Source organism: Lingula anatina, chromosome 2, assembly GCF_051362555.1.
Source record: "Lingula anatina isolate TDL-2025a chromosome 2, LinAna3.0, whole genome shotgun sequence".
NCBI lineage: Eukaryota > Metazoa > Brachiopoda > Lingulata > Lingulida > Lingulidae > Lingula > Lingula anatina.
Window position 1 is genome coordinate 4,709,251 of NC_141768.1, and position 13,104 is coordinate 4,722,354.

A 13,104-nucleotide genomic window follows, 5' to 3' on the forward strand; every position below is an offset into this window, starting at 1 on the left:
AAATAAACCAATAGCATATTTTGTTACAACTGCACGAATCTGATGAGTTCCGCTTCCGGCACAGCTTCCTAGCAGACGATTGACTCCTCGGTGCATACATTAAATTAGTAGACTCTCTACGGAATGCAACAAAATGAGAGTCGTCACTGCCAAAGGTGTGATTTCTCAAATAGGCAATAACAATCTGCCTATTTTAAAGGCCGAAGAAATTGAAAATGTAGTCAAGGTAGATAATGTTTTGATAAATAAAAAAAATTTAATACTAGTGTTTAATTTGTTTTAAAATTAAAAATTGTTGTTAAATACAGTGATCAGTACAAAAATATGATAAAGTAGAGTGTAAGATTACATAATTAAAGGGAAGTGCACCATGATAAAAAAATAAGACATGGAAATTATTGTCGAAATTATTATCATAGCCTGAATATTGTATGTAGCTACCTGGGTACATGTACATGTATATATGGATCTGAAACCCAATTTTTAAACATTTAAAAAAAATAATATTGTGATATTAATATTAATATAGGTTTCTACAAAAAGGAAAATTCAAGCATTGGAAAGCAAGTGGAATGAAGTCCAATCTTCACTGAATTGTGCAGCTCTACTTAATACCCCAGATATGAAAAAACAATGTCACCAAAGACTTTCAGTCTTAGCTACTCCAAATTTACATTGTAGGAAAGTTTCTTCAACACAAAAACTCGCAAATAATAACATTTTGGAATGTGACTCTTTCATGAAGCAATTTACACCCCTGATGAATCTCAGTTTCAGTCAGCCAAATACCCCCCATCAAGTGCCTGATTATTTTTCATCTGACTGTAAATGTAGAAGGTAACTATTTATTTACAGACATTTATCATTTTCAAACTTATCATTACCCTAAATAAGCTGATAGTGAATGATGCATGTATAACTGACAGTATTTGAAGTAGTCTACATTAAAATCTCAGGGCAGATCGACCCACTAGCCAGGTGTATCCCTTTACAATAATCTCAAGGTTTGGTGGCGCAACCAGGGCCGTAGCCTGAGCAAAATGCCAGGGGGGGCAGTAAGCGGACACGAGGGGGCGAAGCTACCGAGGGGGGTGGGTGTGGTGTGTAAAATTCCAAATTCCAGGGGGGGCAGCTGCCCCCCCTGCCCCCCCGGAGGCTACGGCCCTGGCAACTGAGGAGGATATATAAGGGAAACTGAATAATAATTTATTGTCAATTCTTGCAGTAAAATAACTGATATTGAATTTCATTGTGTTGATAGTATTTATTAGTATTTTGAGAGATTGGATGGAGAGTGACTAGATTTATCATCCCATGTTCAGTTTGTTAAAACTTTTACAAAGCAATCAGACTTTTAACACTTAAGACAGTCACAGTTTTTTTATGAGCTTTTATACTTCAGCTGTTTCTCATTTTAACTCTAAATTTTAATTAAATTGTCCTTTCAATATATTAATTGATAAATCATTTTATTTTCACATCTTAAACTTACTGTATCATTTACATATATTTTTTCAACTCTAAATTTTTATTTAACTTGGCAAGAGTACAGTTTAACTACACTAAGGAGAATATAGTGTGAAAAAAGCATTAAAGATATAATCACCTTGCATTATTTACAATATTTTCTAGCTATGAGAATGTCTTCAAGTGTATAACTGTATTTTTTAGCATTTTTGATCCTGCTGAAGAGGTGCTTTTCTTGTCAAACAGTCGAAAGGCATGGGATGATTCCCAAGTTCCTGACATCCTTGAAATGATAGGTGAGTTTCAAGTAATTATAACAAGAGAGGCAATATTGCCATAAGCAAGTGAGAAGTTCAATATAAATAATACTATGGACAACTGATCATGATAATGTTGTATTATCTGTATTATTACACTAAATTGAGGATTAATTACCAGTAGTTGACAGTTCTCCTTCCCAGCAAACAGGAATCATGTATGTGCTCCCCCTTAAGAAGATATATAAGATGCATTTCTGTAACAAATATAGAATTATTATCTTTAAAATGTTTGAATTTATTTATGTTTTTAGATGATGAAAGTAAATCAGTCCAAATGGTAGAACAGCACATAAAGAAGGAAACTGAAATAGAAGTCACAGATGACAATGTTACAGATGTTATTCTTGATCTGTCTGTTTCACTGTGCAGCAATGAAAACCAAGAAGTATACATACCATTTTTTTGTTTTTGTTTGTTTTTTTAACTAATTAATTTTTGCAATGTGAATTTAAATGTTATCTCTGTTATAAATGTATATTATGGCAAGTTCTTGTTAATTCATGCATTTTGTTTGTTCCTCAGATTATGTTTGAAAGATTCAAACCCATCAAAAGAAGTCAAGGAAAACATTGTAAAGTTTTAACTGCATCCGATGAAAGGGCCATTAATAAGCACAACGAGAAAAAGAGAAGGGAGAGATTTAAACAAAATCATAATCCTCAACCTAGGAGACAGGTACTAGTACATGTACAGTATATACATACTAGTGCTGTATTTAAAGCTGATTGTCACAAGCATTTTATTGCATGGATGACAAAAAGAAAGTGTCCGATGCGTGCGGGCTTATTAAAAATACATATATATATTATTATTTTTTTTTTTTTATTTTATTATTATTATTTTTTTTTTTTTTTTTTTTTTTGCTTTCAAACACCTTATGTGCCTATTTATCATACAAGCATATTGATGATTAGTACATGTACTGGTATATATGGTACAGAAAGTAACAACAAACAACACAGCGCCACTGGGCTCAGGTGCATTTCTTCTCTCTTTCAGTGCCTAATGCAAAGAGTGCCAAGGGCAGTTGCATGTCAAAATCTATTGCCCCTCGGGGCTACATGCCCAAGCATGAAACTCCAAGAAAGAGAAATGAAATTGAAAAAACCAGTTGTTTTGCTTCAACGTTTGAGCATGTGAAATTTTCGTGGAGTTTGAAGGACAGACTTTGAAATATTGTCAAATATGTGTGTTTTTTTAATGCTTGCAGATTCTAGATAAAAATCAAAATATAAACTGTTATTTCACCTGTTCAACTACAGATTATTGTCTCTTGAAATTATACTGGGTATATAAACAAGGAGTTGCAACAGAATGTTGAAACATCTGTTATAACTCCTTGGTATAAACAAATAAACTAACGTTAAACAGTAGAGCTCGTTTGTCTTGTTGCTGTTTGAATTTTTTATTATCTATTTGATTCCTATAAAATTTAACCGAAAAAACAATGTAACACCGATTTATCATTCGATTGACGCACCGCGTGAAGATAAAAATATTATAATCCTTTGTAGCCACTTGCAATACTCACACACAACAACAACAGCTTTGCGTCGTTTTTACTGATTTATTAAACCGTCAACTGAAAAAAATAATTGAAATAAAATAAGAAAATCATCTCATATTCTTGCCCTAGTTCTTTTATATAATGCTATTAAGTCGCTTAAATAACATCTTTACTTAACAGTTGCATGTTATCCTATCTTTATCTCCAAAATATAAGTAACTCTTACCGACTTTGGGCTATTCTAGTGTAATGCAAGCGACTGGGTTCTAAATGATTGTGTAGTAAATCTCATCTGGCGCAACTTATGGGCCAGATTCCTGTTACAAGAACACTTGTAATTACGGCTGTCTCAGCATCTAATATCAGCCGATCTCATTCCACGTGGAATCACATTCTATCCCATCATTATCATAAGCGCGCTAAAAACAATTGTTACTCAACACCGATGCGACAAACAAGTGAGTAGCGCGTCCAAAGTAAAGAAATAAGATTTATCTATAAAACACTGCTCTGGCAGTAACATTCTTTTACGTTTGTTTACATCACATGACTGGCCATGTGACGATAGGAATTCCCTTTTCTGTTCTGCTTTGGAAACGAGGCTTGGAGGAGAAATGGCAACTCTGCCAGCAGTCCCGCCTCCTCCACCTCCAGCCCCTCCTAGCAGTATTGGAATAATACGAGGAACACCTTCATCTCTGAAGGAGACACAGTGTGATGCAGCATACCCAGACTGTAAGACAGAATTACGAAGAGCCTGCACGTTTCTCAAAAATAGGTGAAGTCCTCGAGGAAATTTGCTCTTGACTTGAACTTGAAAATTTTTGCCGGGGGATTTGTACAAACATCAAAGTATATTTTATTCGGTCTCATTTGAATGTAAGATCAACACTGACAGCAGTGTAATCACAAGTCAAGTTCCTTCTAACAGTCTGCGTTTGATTATTATGGCAGTAAAAAGGCTTGGTTGATTTACAGCATTATTTTCTGTTTACTGTAGATTGCCCGAAGACACTATCCTGCTTTCTCATAACCAGGTTGTTGCTTCCATACTGCAGGAAGGACCCATGTAAGTAAACCTCCATAAGATGTGTGTTTTGTATCGGATAAAAAGTTTAATATGATTCCATTTGGTCTAATGGGAATGCTTTTCCCTTAAATGCATCTGTACAGATGTTTTGGTGAAGGAAAAATGTTGCACAACTAACACATTCGTGCACCAAAATTCATAATCATTAATGCTACTTGGTCTCATTTGTGTCTTCTATTTGGAATTTGTTCCTCTTTTCAGGTGATTGTTGTGCAAAAATTTTGCAACAACATGAAATTAGCTACCAAAATTCAACATGAAATCTCTTGGATCTTGTTGATTGATCCAAAGATGCCAACCAAAAGAAAAAAGAAAATATAAGTCATTTTTAAGCTGCAGTTGTTGTAAAAAGCAATCGTATTCATCCAGGTGTACGAGGAATCCCTCAAAGTTGCACTTAAGGAAATCCTTCAACTTCTTTTCATTGCAGCATACCAAGAGATTTTCTCAATAAAATGAGAGATATAATTAATGTCAGGGGCGGATACAGAGATATTTTCTGGCAGTCTTCCAAAAAATGTAAACTTGAAAATCTGACCATCTTCCGGAAGACCCAGAAGATGGCCTCAATCTGCCCTTGCATGTCAAGATGGAGTATAAACTATAACTATGCAGTACTGATTGATCTGGTAGTTTACAGATGGTTCAGACAGTATCTTATAATGACAGTTGCCCATTTCCTGACTTCAGTTTTACCCATTGGAAATGCTGAAAGCAGACTCTCAGTGATACAAAATTGATTGTTCTCTTTAGTTCTTTCCAGGTGCTACCATTTTGAAATTTTATTGTTACTTCAGGTGTGGCCTGTGTGCCCTGTCTATGGCCACTGAGATGACAGGCAAGAAAGTAGATGTAGATCGGATATTTTCAACAGCTAAAGACAGGCAGTTTACAAAGCAAGGAGAAATGTTTTCAGGTTATTTTATGCCAATATACATTTGATCAAGTGCTTTAAAATATTCTAACTCCTGTAGCATTGCATGTCATCTTTATTATAGTTTAATCTTGACAATATTGTAGTCATTGGTATTTTACTTTGGATTTAAGTATGACTTTCAGATTTTGAAAAAAAGTCACCATTACCAAAATTTTTCTCATTTTTTACCTAATTAATTACAGTTTTGAATTGCTAGGGTTTTTGTCATTATATATTTTTCACAAAAAGCTCACTTGTTCAACATTGTCAAAGGTTGACCCCCACTATATAAACAGAATTTAGTTCCACCAGGACTGAGAACTTTTGTATTTTACAGCTGCAGATATGATGTCATTAGCTGAGGAAATTACCCAAGAAAAGTGTGTTCTTTTAGACAAAAGCTTGCAAACATGCATAGTCGTGTCACATCTAATCAAGGGAAATCCTGTACTAGTTCCGTAAGTCTAATCATGACTAAAATTGAAATATTAATTATGTAATGTTAATAAAATGGTAGTCTAGTAGCATGTCACAGTTAATAAGATGCAGTCAAAAGATTAAAATTATCTTTATTTAAACAAATTTCTTTATCAAATTTTTTCCCTCTTGCAATTTTTGCCAAGTACTTGGCTCCATTTTTTATGATTTATTTAAATTGATTATAACTTTTAAATAGCCTAGATATATTGATTTTATCAATTTTTTAAAGCTTGCGTTTGTATATATTCCCATACAGTAATCTAAGGCACATTGCATTTCTGCATATTTGTAGGTATGACTCTGACTGTAACCATGAGCCCTGTTTAAAGGAAGGTCGTAAAGCACACTGGGCAGTGTTGACAGGTAAAGCAGGTTTAAAATCTGATCATATACCACCAAAATGAATAGGTAGTTCAATCAAATTCTTATCACTGTTTTAAGCAAACTAAGAACTGAAGGCTGATGATGTGATATAATATGATGCAAAGTCAGTGTCTTACAGGGGCAGATTGAAGACGTGTTCTGGGTCTTCCAGAAGACAGTCAGATTTTCAAGTTTACATTGACAGACATCTAATTTTTTCTGTCGGAAGAAGGTCAAAAATGGAGGATGGATCAACAAAGATAATTTGGAAGACTGGTCCGCCCCTGTCTTATAGGTTTTCCTCATACTCCATTCCAGGTGTCCTGTTTGTGATGTCAGATCATCAAAGTTCAGTGCAGGACCAGAATTATGAACAAGATGACAGATTGAACTATTTATATCACTCAAAAGGAGATTATTCAGATCTGAGTTTGGAACAGTTATCAAATCTCAACAGTAACTGTGATATATATTTTTTTGCCAAGCAGGGGAAGAGCAAACATTTACAATGCTGGAACTCTGAGGACCTCCGTGCCAGCAACTGCAATCTCACCAAAATTGACCCTGAAAGGGACAATGAGCACTACATAAGACCAGAGGGCGGCCTAGAAGAGGGGCTAAAGAACAAGGTGGTCATCATTATGAAGAATTGTACTGCCCCGTCGTGATATATTTGTATTTTTTATTACTCTCAATATTTTCTAATTTGATTATATATATATATATATATATATATATATATATATATATATATATATATATATATATATATATATATATATTTTTTTTTTTTTTTTTTTTTTTGGGGGGGGAGGGTGTTTGTTTCAATTTATTTATCTATTTTCTGTAATCCATGAACTGCAGTGATGAGTCAGTTAATATATAGAGGTCACCATCATATATTATAATTTAGCCATGTTTGGGTATTAAGCTAGCATGTTTTGTTAAAGGAAAGTTTCTTGATACAAATTTTAAGAATTAATGTCATACTGTTAATTTTATATCCTGGGTCTCCCTTTCTTTGTCAATTAGTCGGAGTATGTGGGATGAAGAAGACTTAGGCCCCATTCCCATAGACACCATTGGTCTACATAGATTGATCCAACTCTGCTTGGACTCTCACTGAAAGCAATCATGAGAATCATGACACGCCTTCTTTTGTCTCTAACATACTCGTATCATCACCAGTTTTTCTGTATTCTCCTCAATGTCAGGAGGAGACGTGTCATTCAGTTAAACTGATTGCACTCAGCGAGCTGGATCAATCTATGGTGTCTATGGGATCGGAGTCTTGCACATTTCTTTGTTGAATAAATAGAAACTTTATTACACCATGCTTTATTTTTTTTATAATACCTTCACACAGTTTTAAAAGTTTTCCCGATGGATAGCGTTCCAAAAACGCAAACGCTAATAGTTTTTTTTTTTCTTTTTTTTTTTCAACGTTAAAATACATTTGCATGCGCAATTCCATATCCGCTTGCTCTTTTTTTTTTTTTTTTTTTTTTTTTCTCGTCGGTCGATTCATTTGACTTTGGTTTCTCGGGTATATTTTGCACTTTGATTTAGAACTTAAAGTTCTGTACTTAATCTTCATTTGCACATTATATATAGAATACGTGCTGAAAAAAGTCTGGATTATTAAATCATTTAATTATCGATTTATTTGCTGGTTTTAAATAGGGAGCTGTATCTTTAGAAGTCTGCACTTTGAGTAAGGATCGCGAAGTTGTTAAATTAAGATAAAATAAAAGACGCGTGTATTTTTTTAGCTGTTGTAAATGAACTATTTTATTCGTCGAGTTTTTAGATAAAGTGAATGGCACTTATACGTAGACCCAACAGTGCCATGGACACAATCTTGTTTACTGTTAAACCATAATATATCTTATTAGCCAGAAACTGTAAATGATATGGAGGCAAGGTTTTCCAATACACTTTAAAAACTGCTGTGAAATACATTCTATTTGGCCCACGTCTCCTTCAACTTTGTAAGAACTTTCACATGTAGTAGTGCATGTACAAGAAAAACAAATGGCTATTTACGTTAAAGTATTGGCGCTTTTCTTTCCCTAGGTGTATAAGGGGTTAAGTGTATCAAAAACATTTACGTAAACGAAAGATGCTTTTTCTTGTGGGCCTATTTTTACCAGAACCTCATTTTTACACGACCTCATTTTTTACCACAGAAACTGGAAAAATTTTATTTGAAAGATGCCAGTTTTCCTTGTGGTTCTTAAAGTTGTTGCTACAAGCGTATTAGATATTTCTTTTAAATTGAATTATGAACATCGAGGTAAGTTAAATCAGAATGTCTTTTAGATATCGATGGCAGATTTTGCCGCCCTGGACTACTATTTCCCCATGAATATGACCTATTCCTGTCACGTGAGGAGAGAGCGTTTGGTTCAGTCTTTTTCCTGTATTGGAAAGTCGTAGCGTGGTGATGATCCAGCGTTGAAGTCACCATATTTGCCTTCTTAATCCTGTACATTGTCCGTGGTTGTATCCCGTACGAAGGATCAAACCAGTACTTAGCTTGTGGGCGTTGTCCGGTGTTCGCGGCTGACCAGGTGGACGAACGCGGCCTGCCGTTCTTTAAAGGATGAAGAAGATTTGTAAAATCTGTTCTGTAGTTCGAAGCGACGGAGAACGCTGTGAGAGTAGGGTGGCTGCCATTTATATTGTCCCGGTCGAGAATGCCGCTCTGGTATTCACTGCCAGTGTTACGGTGAAGAATGTCATGTTCGCTGCGTCTCCTATCTAACAATCTTGCTGGCTGATTCTCTCCGTACTCTGGATGATTTAATGGATACTCTTTTGATTTAAACTCCGGCGCACATGTACTAGGGCGTGGGTCTTGAAACGGGCGTGTTTTAGCTTTTATGTCTTTTAGTTCTTTTTCTAGAATTGTTTTTTCTCTTTTCATATCATGAAGGTAGTGTGCCTGTTGTCTTTTTAACTCGTTTTCTTCAAGTTCAAGGCGGTGTTTCTGTTCTCTGGTTACTTCTAAAACGTGTCCGTATAGTTCGTAGGTATGTCTTTTCTGAATGTCTGAGAGCCCGGGCATAGGATTGAACAGATGGTCGTCAAAGTGGGCCATTTCCTGTGTTTTCTATAAAAAAATGTTTGCAATTGAACATCCATTTTCAGTCACGTTAACGTTTACAAAACATACAAAGCGTAGGCTCTTTTTTGTATGTGCCCCGACGACATTCCGTTTTCAAACAGACTGAAAATTTCATTTCTATTCCAAAAATGTTTAAAGGAGGGTTTCAGACGGAAATCTGTTTTGAGTTTTAGGACTGCATGTGCAACCCATGCGACCAGTGCATATTTTCCCGTTTGTTTTAGATAAGTCACAAGATGTTTTCACAGTTCTCGTGACCTTACACTCTCTGCTATGAGAGCGACCTGGAAACTGTCACGAGCTATTCCTTACCTGATAAACTTGCCTGTGCCTTCAGCACAGGGCTATCGCTAAGAAAACATTTACTAAGTTCATGTCGATAAATCACATAAAAATCCTACCCCAAATACTTAAAGAACATCGCCTCTTGCTGGGCGCTTAACGTCTAATAGAACGCTCATTTCGGTTGTCATTTATCGTGCAAGTTAGCATTTCAATTATTCAAGCCATCATTGAGCCTACAATTACATTTTAACTAGCTTTTCCTGTAACATTTCAAAAGTACCTTGATCGGTTCCTTTCGTACAAAATTAGGGTTTAATCTGGATACCAATTCAGTTGCTGTCTACATCAAGTGTCCAATGCTGGCCTAGAACAAAATAGCACCGTTAGCGATTCCGTCCCAGATAAGAGTGAAGCAGACGGTAAAGTAGTTCTTTTTTTATGTCGTCACAATTTCACCATGCTGGAGGCTGTATTGGTTGATCTCAAGGTTCAATTGCAAGCAACTTCTCTGACCTCGTTCTTTTTTATGCGCAGTAAACAAAATTGAATAGCCCAAGTAGGAGTAAATAAAGATAAAGCGTTTCACCATTCACTACACAATTCAAGTAATCATTTTAATCTACAATGAAAAACCAAAGTAGTAAAACTGAGCACGTACCAAGGTCAACAGGTCGGGGTGTATAAGCAAAGCAATTGTTAAAATACTTAGGATTCGTTTATTCAACAAGGAGTTAAGTAAATGTTATATCTGTCTGGATGACCTGTGACTTCCCAGTCTTGCCACCTATCACTGATTTTTCTCATTGCTGTAGCTGACGAACGTTTTTGGGATAATTTATTTTCTTAAGTTTTAAAGATTAAAAGTTTTTTTTCATAACATTAAAAACTCTTAATGTTACCATCACAGCTCTTTAGATAAAAACAACAGAAAAGAAAATTTACATTTTTCAAAGCTTTCACGAGTGCCATTATTTCGAAGGTGTCCACAGTTGAGTAAAAGTTCCCCATTCACAAGGCTTAATATGAAATAGCTGCAAGCCCGTGGTTCTGGCTATGGATATCACGTCTTCACTTTGAGTGCATCATAATTAACGTAACTTTATGCTTTGAATTTAAAAAATTAAAAGCGACATGTAGCTGCAGTTAAAAATAGACTGTTTAACAGGATTTTAGTCTGTGAACTTGTTAAGCATGTAACAAAAAAAAGCGTCATATTCTGTACAGCCTAAGCAAGATAAGGCTGATAAAGTAGGACTGGGAATACAAGGTACTTGTGTAAAATGCGTCAGCATCTTGCCGAATTAAAGAATACGTTATGGTAGCATATCTGTACAAAACACCAAAGAATAAAAAATCTGACCTCCTATTCATAGGTGTTTAATTACCTCCGCCAAGGAGGTTGTTTTTACCCCTGTTTGTTTGTTACCTCCGCCAAGGAGGTTGTTTTCACCCTTGTTTGTCTGTTTGTTTGTTTGTCTGTCATCAACATAACTCAAAAAGTTATGGACCGATTTTGATGAAATTTTCAGGAACTGTCAGAAGTGGGCCAAGGAACAGATGGTTATTTTTTGGTGGTGATCCGGATCATTAACCATCAATAATCAATAATAATCAAAAATTGCTGCCGTGGCGGAGGTCTTTTCTAGTTGTATTGCTTAGTTATGAAATTAATACAGATTTGGATTTTTGGGGGCATTTTTTTATAGATTTTTACGAGTAACTTAATTCTTTGTTTGTTTGTTTGCTTATAAACATATTTATTTTGCTATGATTGACGTCTCACCAATCACATTCATATAGCTCAACTGGCGCAATAACCTTACACATTTGCCGTTTTTTCGTCGATTAGTAAATATAAGAGGAGGTGTCTGCTAAAAGGTATTGAAAACTCAGTCAAACTTATTAACAACAAAGTGTTTTTCCTATACTCTGTGGCGAAGACCTTTTTTAAAAATACGTAATAAGACGACGGTTTTGTCTCCTCGCCGATCATTTGACTGAAGATGTGCAGGAAAGCAAGCAATATACCCCGATGCAATGATAAGTCATGTAAATCCGTTGAATTAATACACCGTTTCTTGCAACCATTCCACAGGGAGAAGGATTTCTTAATTTTCCAGCGTTTTTAAACCATCAAGTGTCTCCCTCTTAACACAAATGATAGGAAATTACCATTTCTAAGTATCAGAGAAAATCATTTCGCTTATATGCGACCTAGACAGACCAAGACATTTCTGTTCTCTCGGGTTTCTAATTCCTTCTAAATTTTTAACTTGTAACTAATGGCATGTAGGCCTATGCCACTGGCGGTGTCCACTTTCTCTGTAAAGGTAATTATTCTTTTCTATTTGCATTTATATCCAAACCGGTTTTAAAAAAACTGGAAATCTGTTAAAATGTGAAATTCAATGGTATGAATTTTTTCATACTTCTTGTGTGTGTGTGTGTGTGTGTGTGTGTGTGTGTGTGTGTGTGTGTTGGTAAAGGGAAACTGAAAATTGGACAACTGTATTTTTGGAATGACAGGTGGATTCTGAGCAATGCTATTGCAGTCCGCATACAATAGCATCCCGATCAATATTCTGATATACAATAGTGAATGCACATTTGTTAACATGGAACATTACAGAAACATCACCGAAATGCGCGCGGGCATCGCGGGTGGGCTTAAACTTAATTTGAGTAAATATACTGAAGTATGCTTTCAGAGTAGGAGTGATGCTCCTACTATTTTAAATTAATACATAGCTTTACTCTTGTTGATTTCCAAATAATGTATATGAATGAATCGCCACAGTACTGATCTATTAGACTACAATAAATTCTCTCATAATGACCTGATTATGTTCTATCTTAATGAACTTGGGTCCTTCCCGAAAAGTACTGAGGGTATTATTTTGTACTTACTAATTAAGAATTGCAACGTACACGCGATTTGAACTTTTGATTACACAACTGGGCCTGTTACCTGAAAGGCACTTTTTATCCTATATGCTGTCATTTCCCACCCAAACGCCACTAATGATTCATTCAGCTGCTCTCAATTTATGATCAAACCCGTTAGTGTTTGTGTGTGCGCGCACGAGAGAGAGAGAGAGAGAGAGGGTGAGAATTATAAAAAAATTGCCATGGGTGAATTTAATTTAAATTGGCTCAGATAAATAAAGCATGGGATATCTAATGTAGGCTTTTATAACTTGATTGCATAATCATGAAATATTAAATTGCGTCATCTTTTTTTTTTCTTGCCCTTAATTGATAATTCTTTCCTAAATTTCTTAATAATTTGCCTTCCATAATGGCATAATTATTTTTCATCATTTCCAAGTAATGAAAGATTTACGTCAAACCTCAAATGTGAGGTAAAATATTTCAATAGGCCCGAAAATAAATCCTATTAACAGGCCTTATTAGTTATTTTTTTCAAGGACAGCCAAACATTCACCCAGAAATGACGCACATAAGTTTGATAATCAAGCTAACATAGTGAAAACAACAGTATTGCTACTTTTCATTTTTAATTTCACTTCTTGTCTTACCTTCCTC

General features: G+C 35.3%; 2 protein-coding genes and 1 long non-coding RNA gene across 3 annotated transcripts; 2 read left to right on the top strand and 1 right to left on the bottom strand.

Moving 5' to 3' along the window:
* Nucleotides 1–6: 6 nt before the first annotated feature.
* LOC106174250 (uncharacterized) lies at nt 7–3,171 on the top strand. Its single transcript, XM_013555711.2, has 6 exons — nt 7–226; nt 530–837; nt 1,672–1,763; nt 2,039–2,172; nt 2,310–2,462; nt 2,787–3,171. Exons 1-6 carry the CDS (start codon nt 134–136, stop codon nt 2,925–2,927), a joined length of 921 nt encoding a protein of 306 aa, XP_013411165.2. The 5' UTR covers nt 7–133; the 3' UTR covers nt 2,928–3,171.
* Nucleotides 3,172–3,867: 696 nt separating this feature from the next.
* Nucleotides 3,868–7,472, top strand: LOC106174220 (actin maturation protease). The gene is made up of 6 exons (XM_013555653.2): nt 3,868–4,072; nt 4,295–4,363; nt 5,182–5,300; nt 5,638–5,758; nt 6,073–6,143; nt 6,462–7,472. The coding sequence occupies exons 1-6, from the start codon at nt 3,909–3,911 to the stop codon at nt 6,809–6,811; spliced, it is 894 nt and encodes a 297-aa protein (XP_013411107.2). The 5' UTR covers nt 3,868–3,908; the 3' UTR covers nt 6,812–7,472.
* A 434-nt stretch (nt 7,473–7,906) lies between these two features.
* LOC106174200 (uncharacterized) lies at nt 7,907–10,162 on the bottom strand. The gene is made up of 2 exons (XR_015333228.1): nt 9,839–10,162; nt 7,907–9,258 (listed from the first exon to the last, which is right to left on the bottom strand). It is a non-coding gene; the product is annotated as an uncharacterized LOC106174200 (long non-coding RNA).
* Between the last annotated feature and the right edge of the window lie 2,942 nt (nt 10,163–13,104).

Bases quoted from the DNA above. Each gene is read 5' to 3' on its own strand.
- LOC106174220 (XM_013555653.2), top strand. From the start codon at position 3,909: ATGGCAACTCTGCCAGCAGTCCCGCCTCCTCCACCTCCAGCCCCTCCT. The intron at 5,301-5,637 runs GTTATTTTATGC...TGTATTTTACAG, and splicing joins GCAAGGAGAAATGTTTTCAG to CTGCAGATATGATGTCATTA. The intron at 5,759-6,072 runs GTAAGTCTAATC...GCATATTTGTAG, and splicing joins GGAAATCCTGTACTAGTTCC to GTATGACTCTGACTGTAACC.
- LOC106174250 (XM_013555711.2), top strand. From the start codon at position 134: ATGAGAGTCGTCACTGCCAAAGGTGTGATTTCTCAAATAGGCAATAAC. The intron at 1,764-2,038 runs GTGAGTTTCAAG...TTATGTTTTTAG, and splicing joins TGACATCCTTGAAATGATAG to ATGATGAAAGTAAATCAGTC. The intron at 2,463-2,786 runs GTACTAGTACAT...TCTCTCTTTCAG, and splicing joins ATCCTCAACCTAGGAGACAG to TGCCTAATGCAAAGAGTGCC.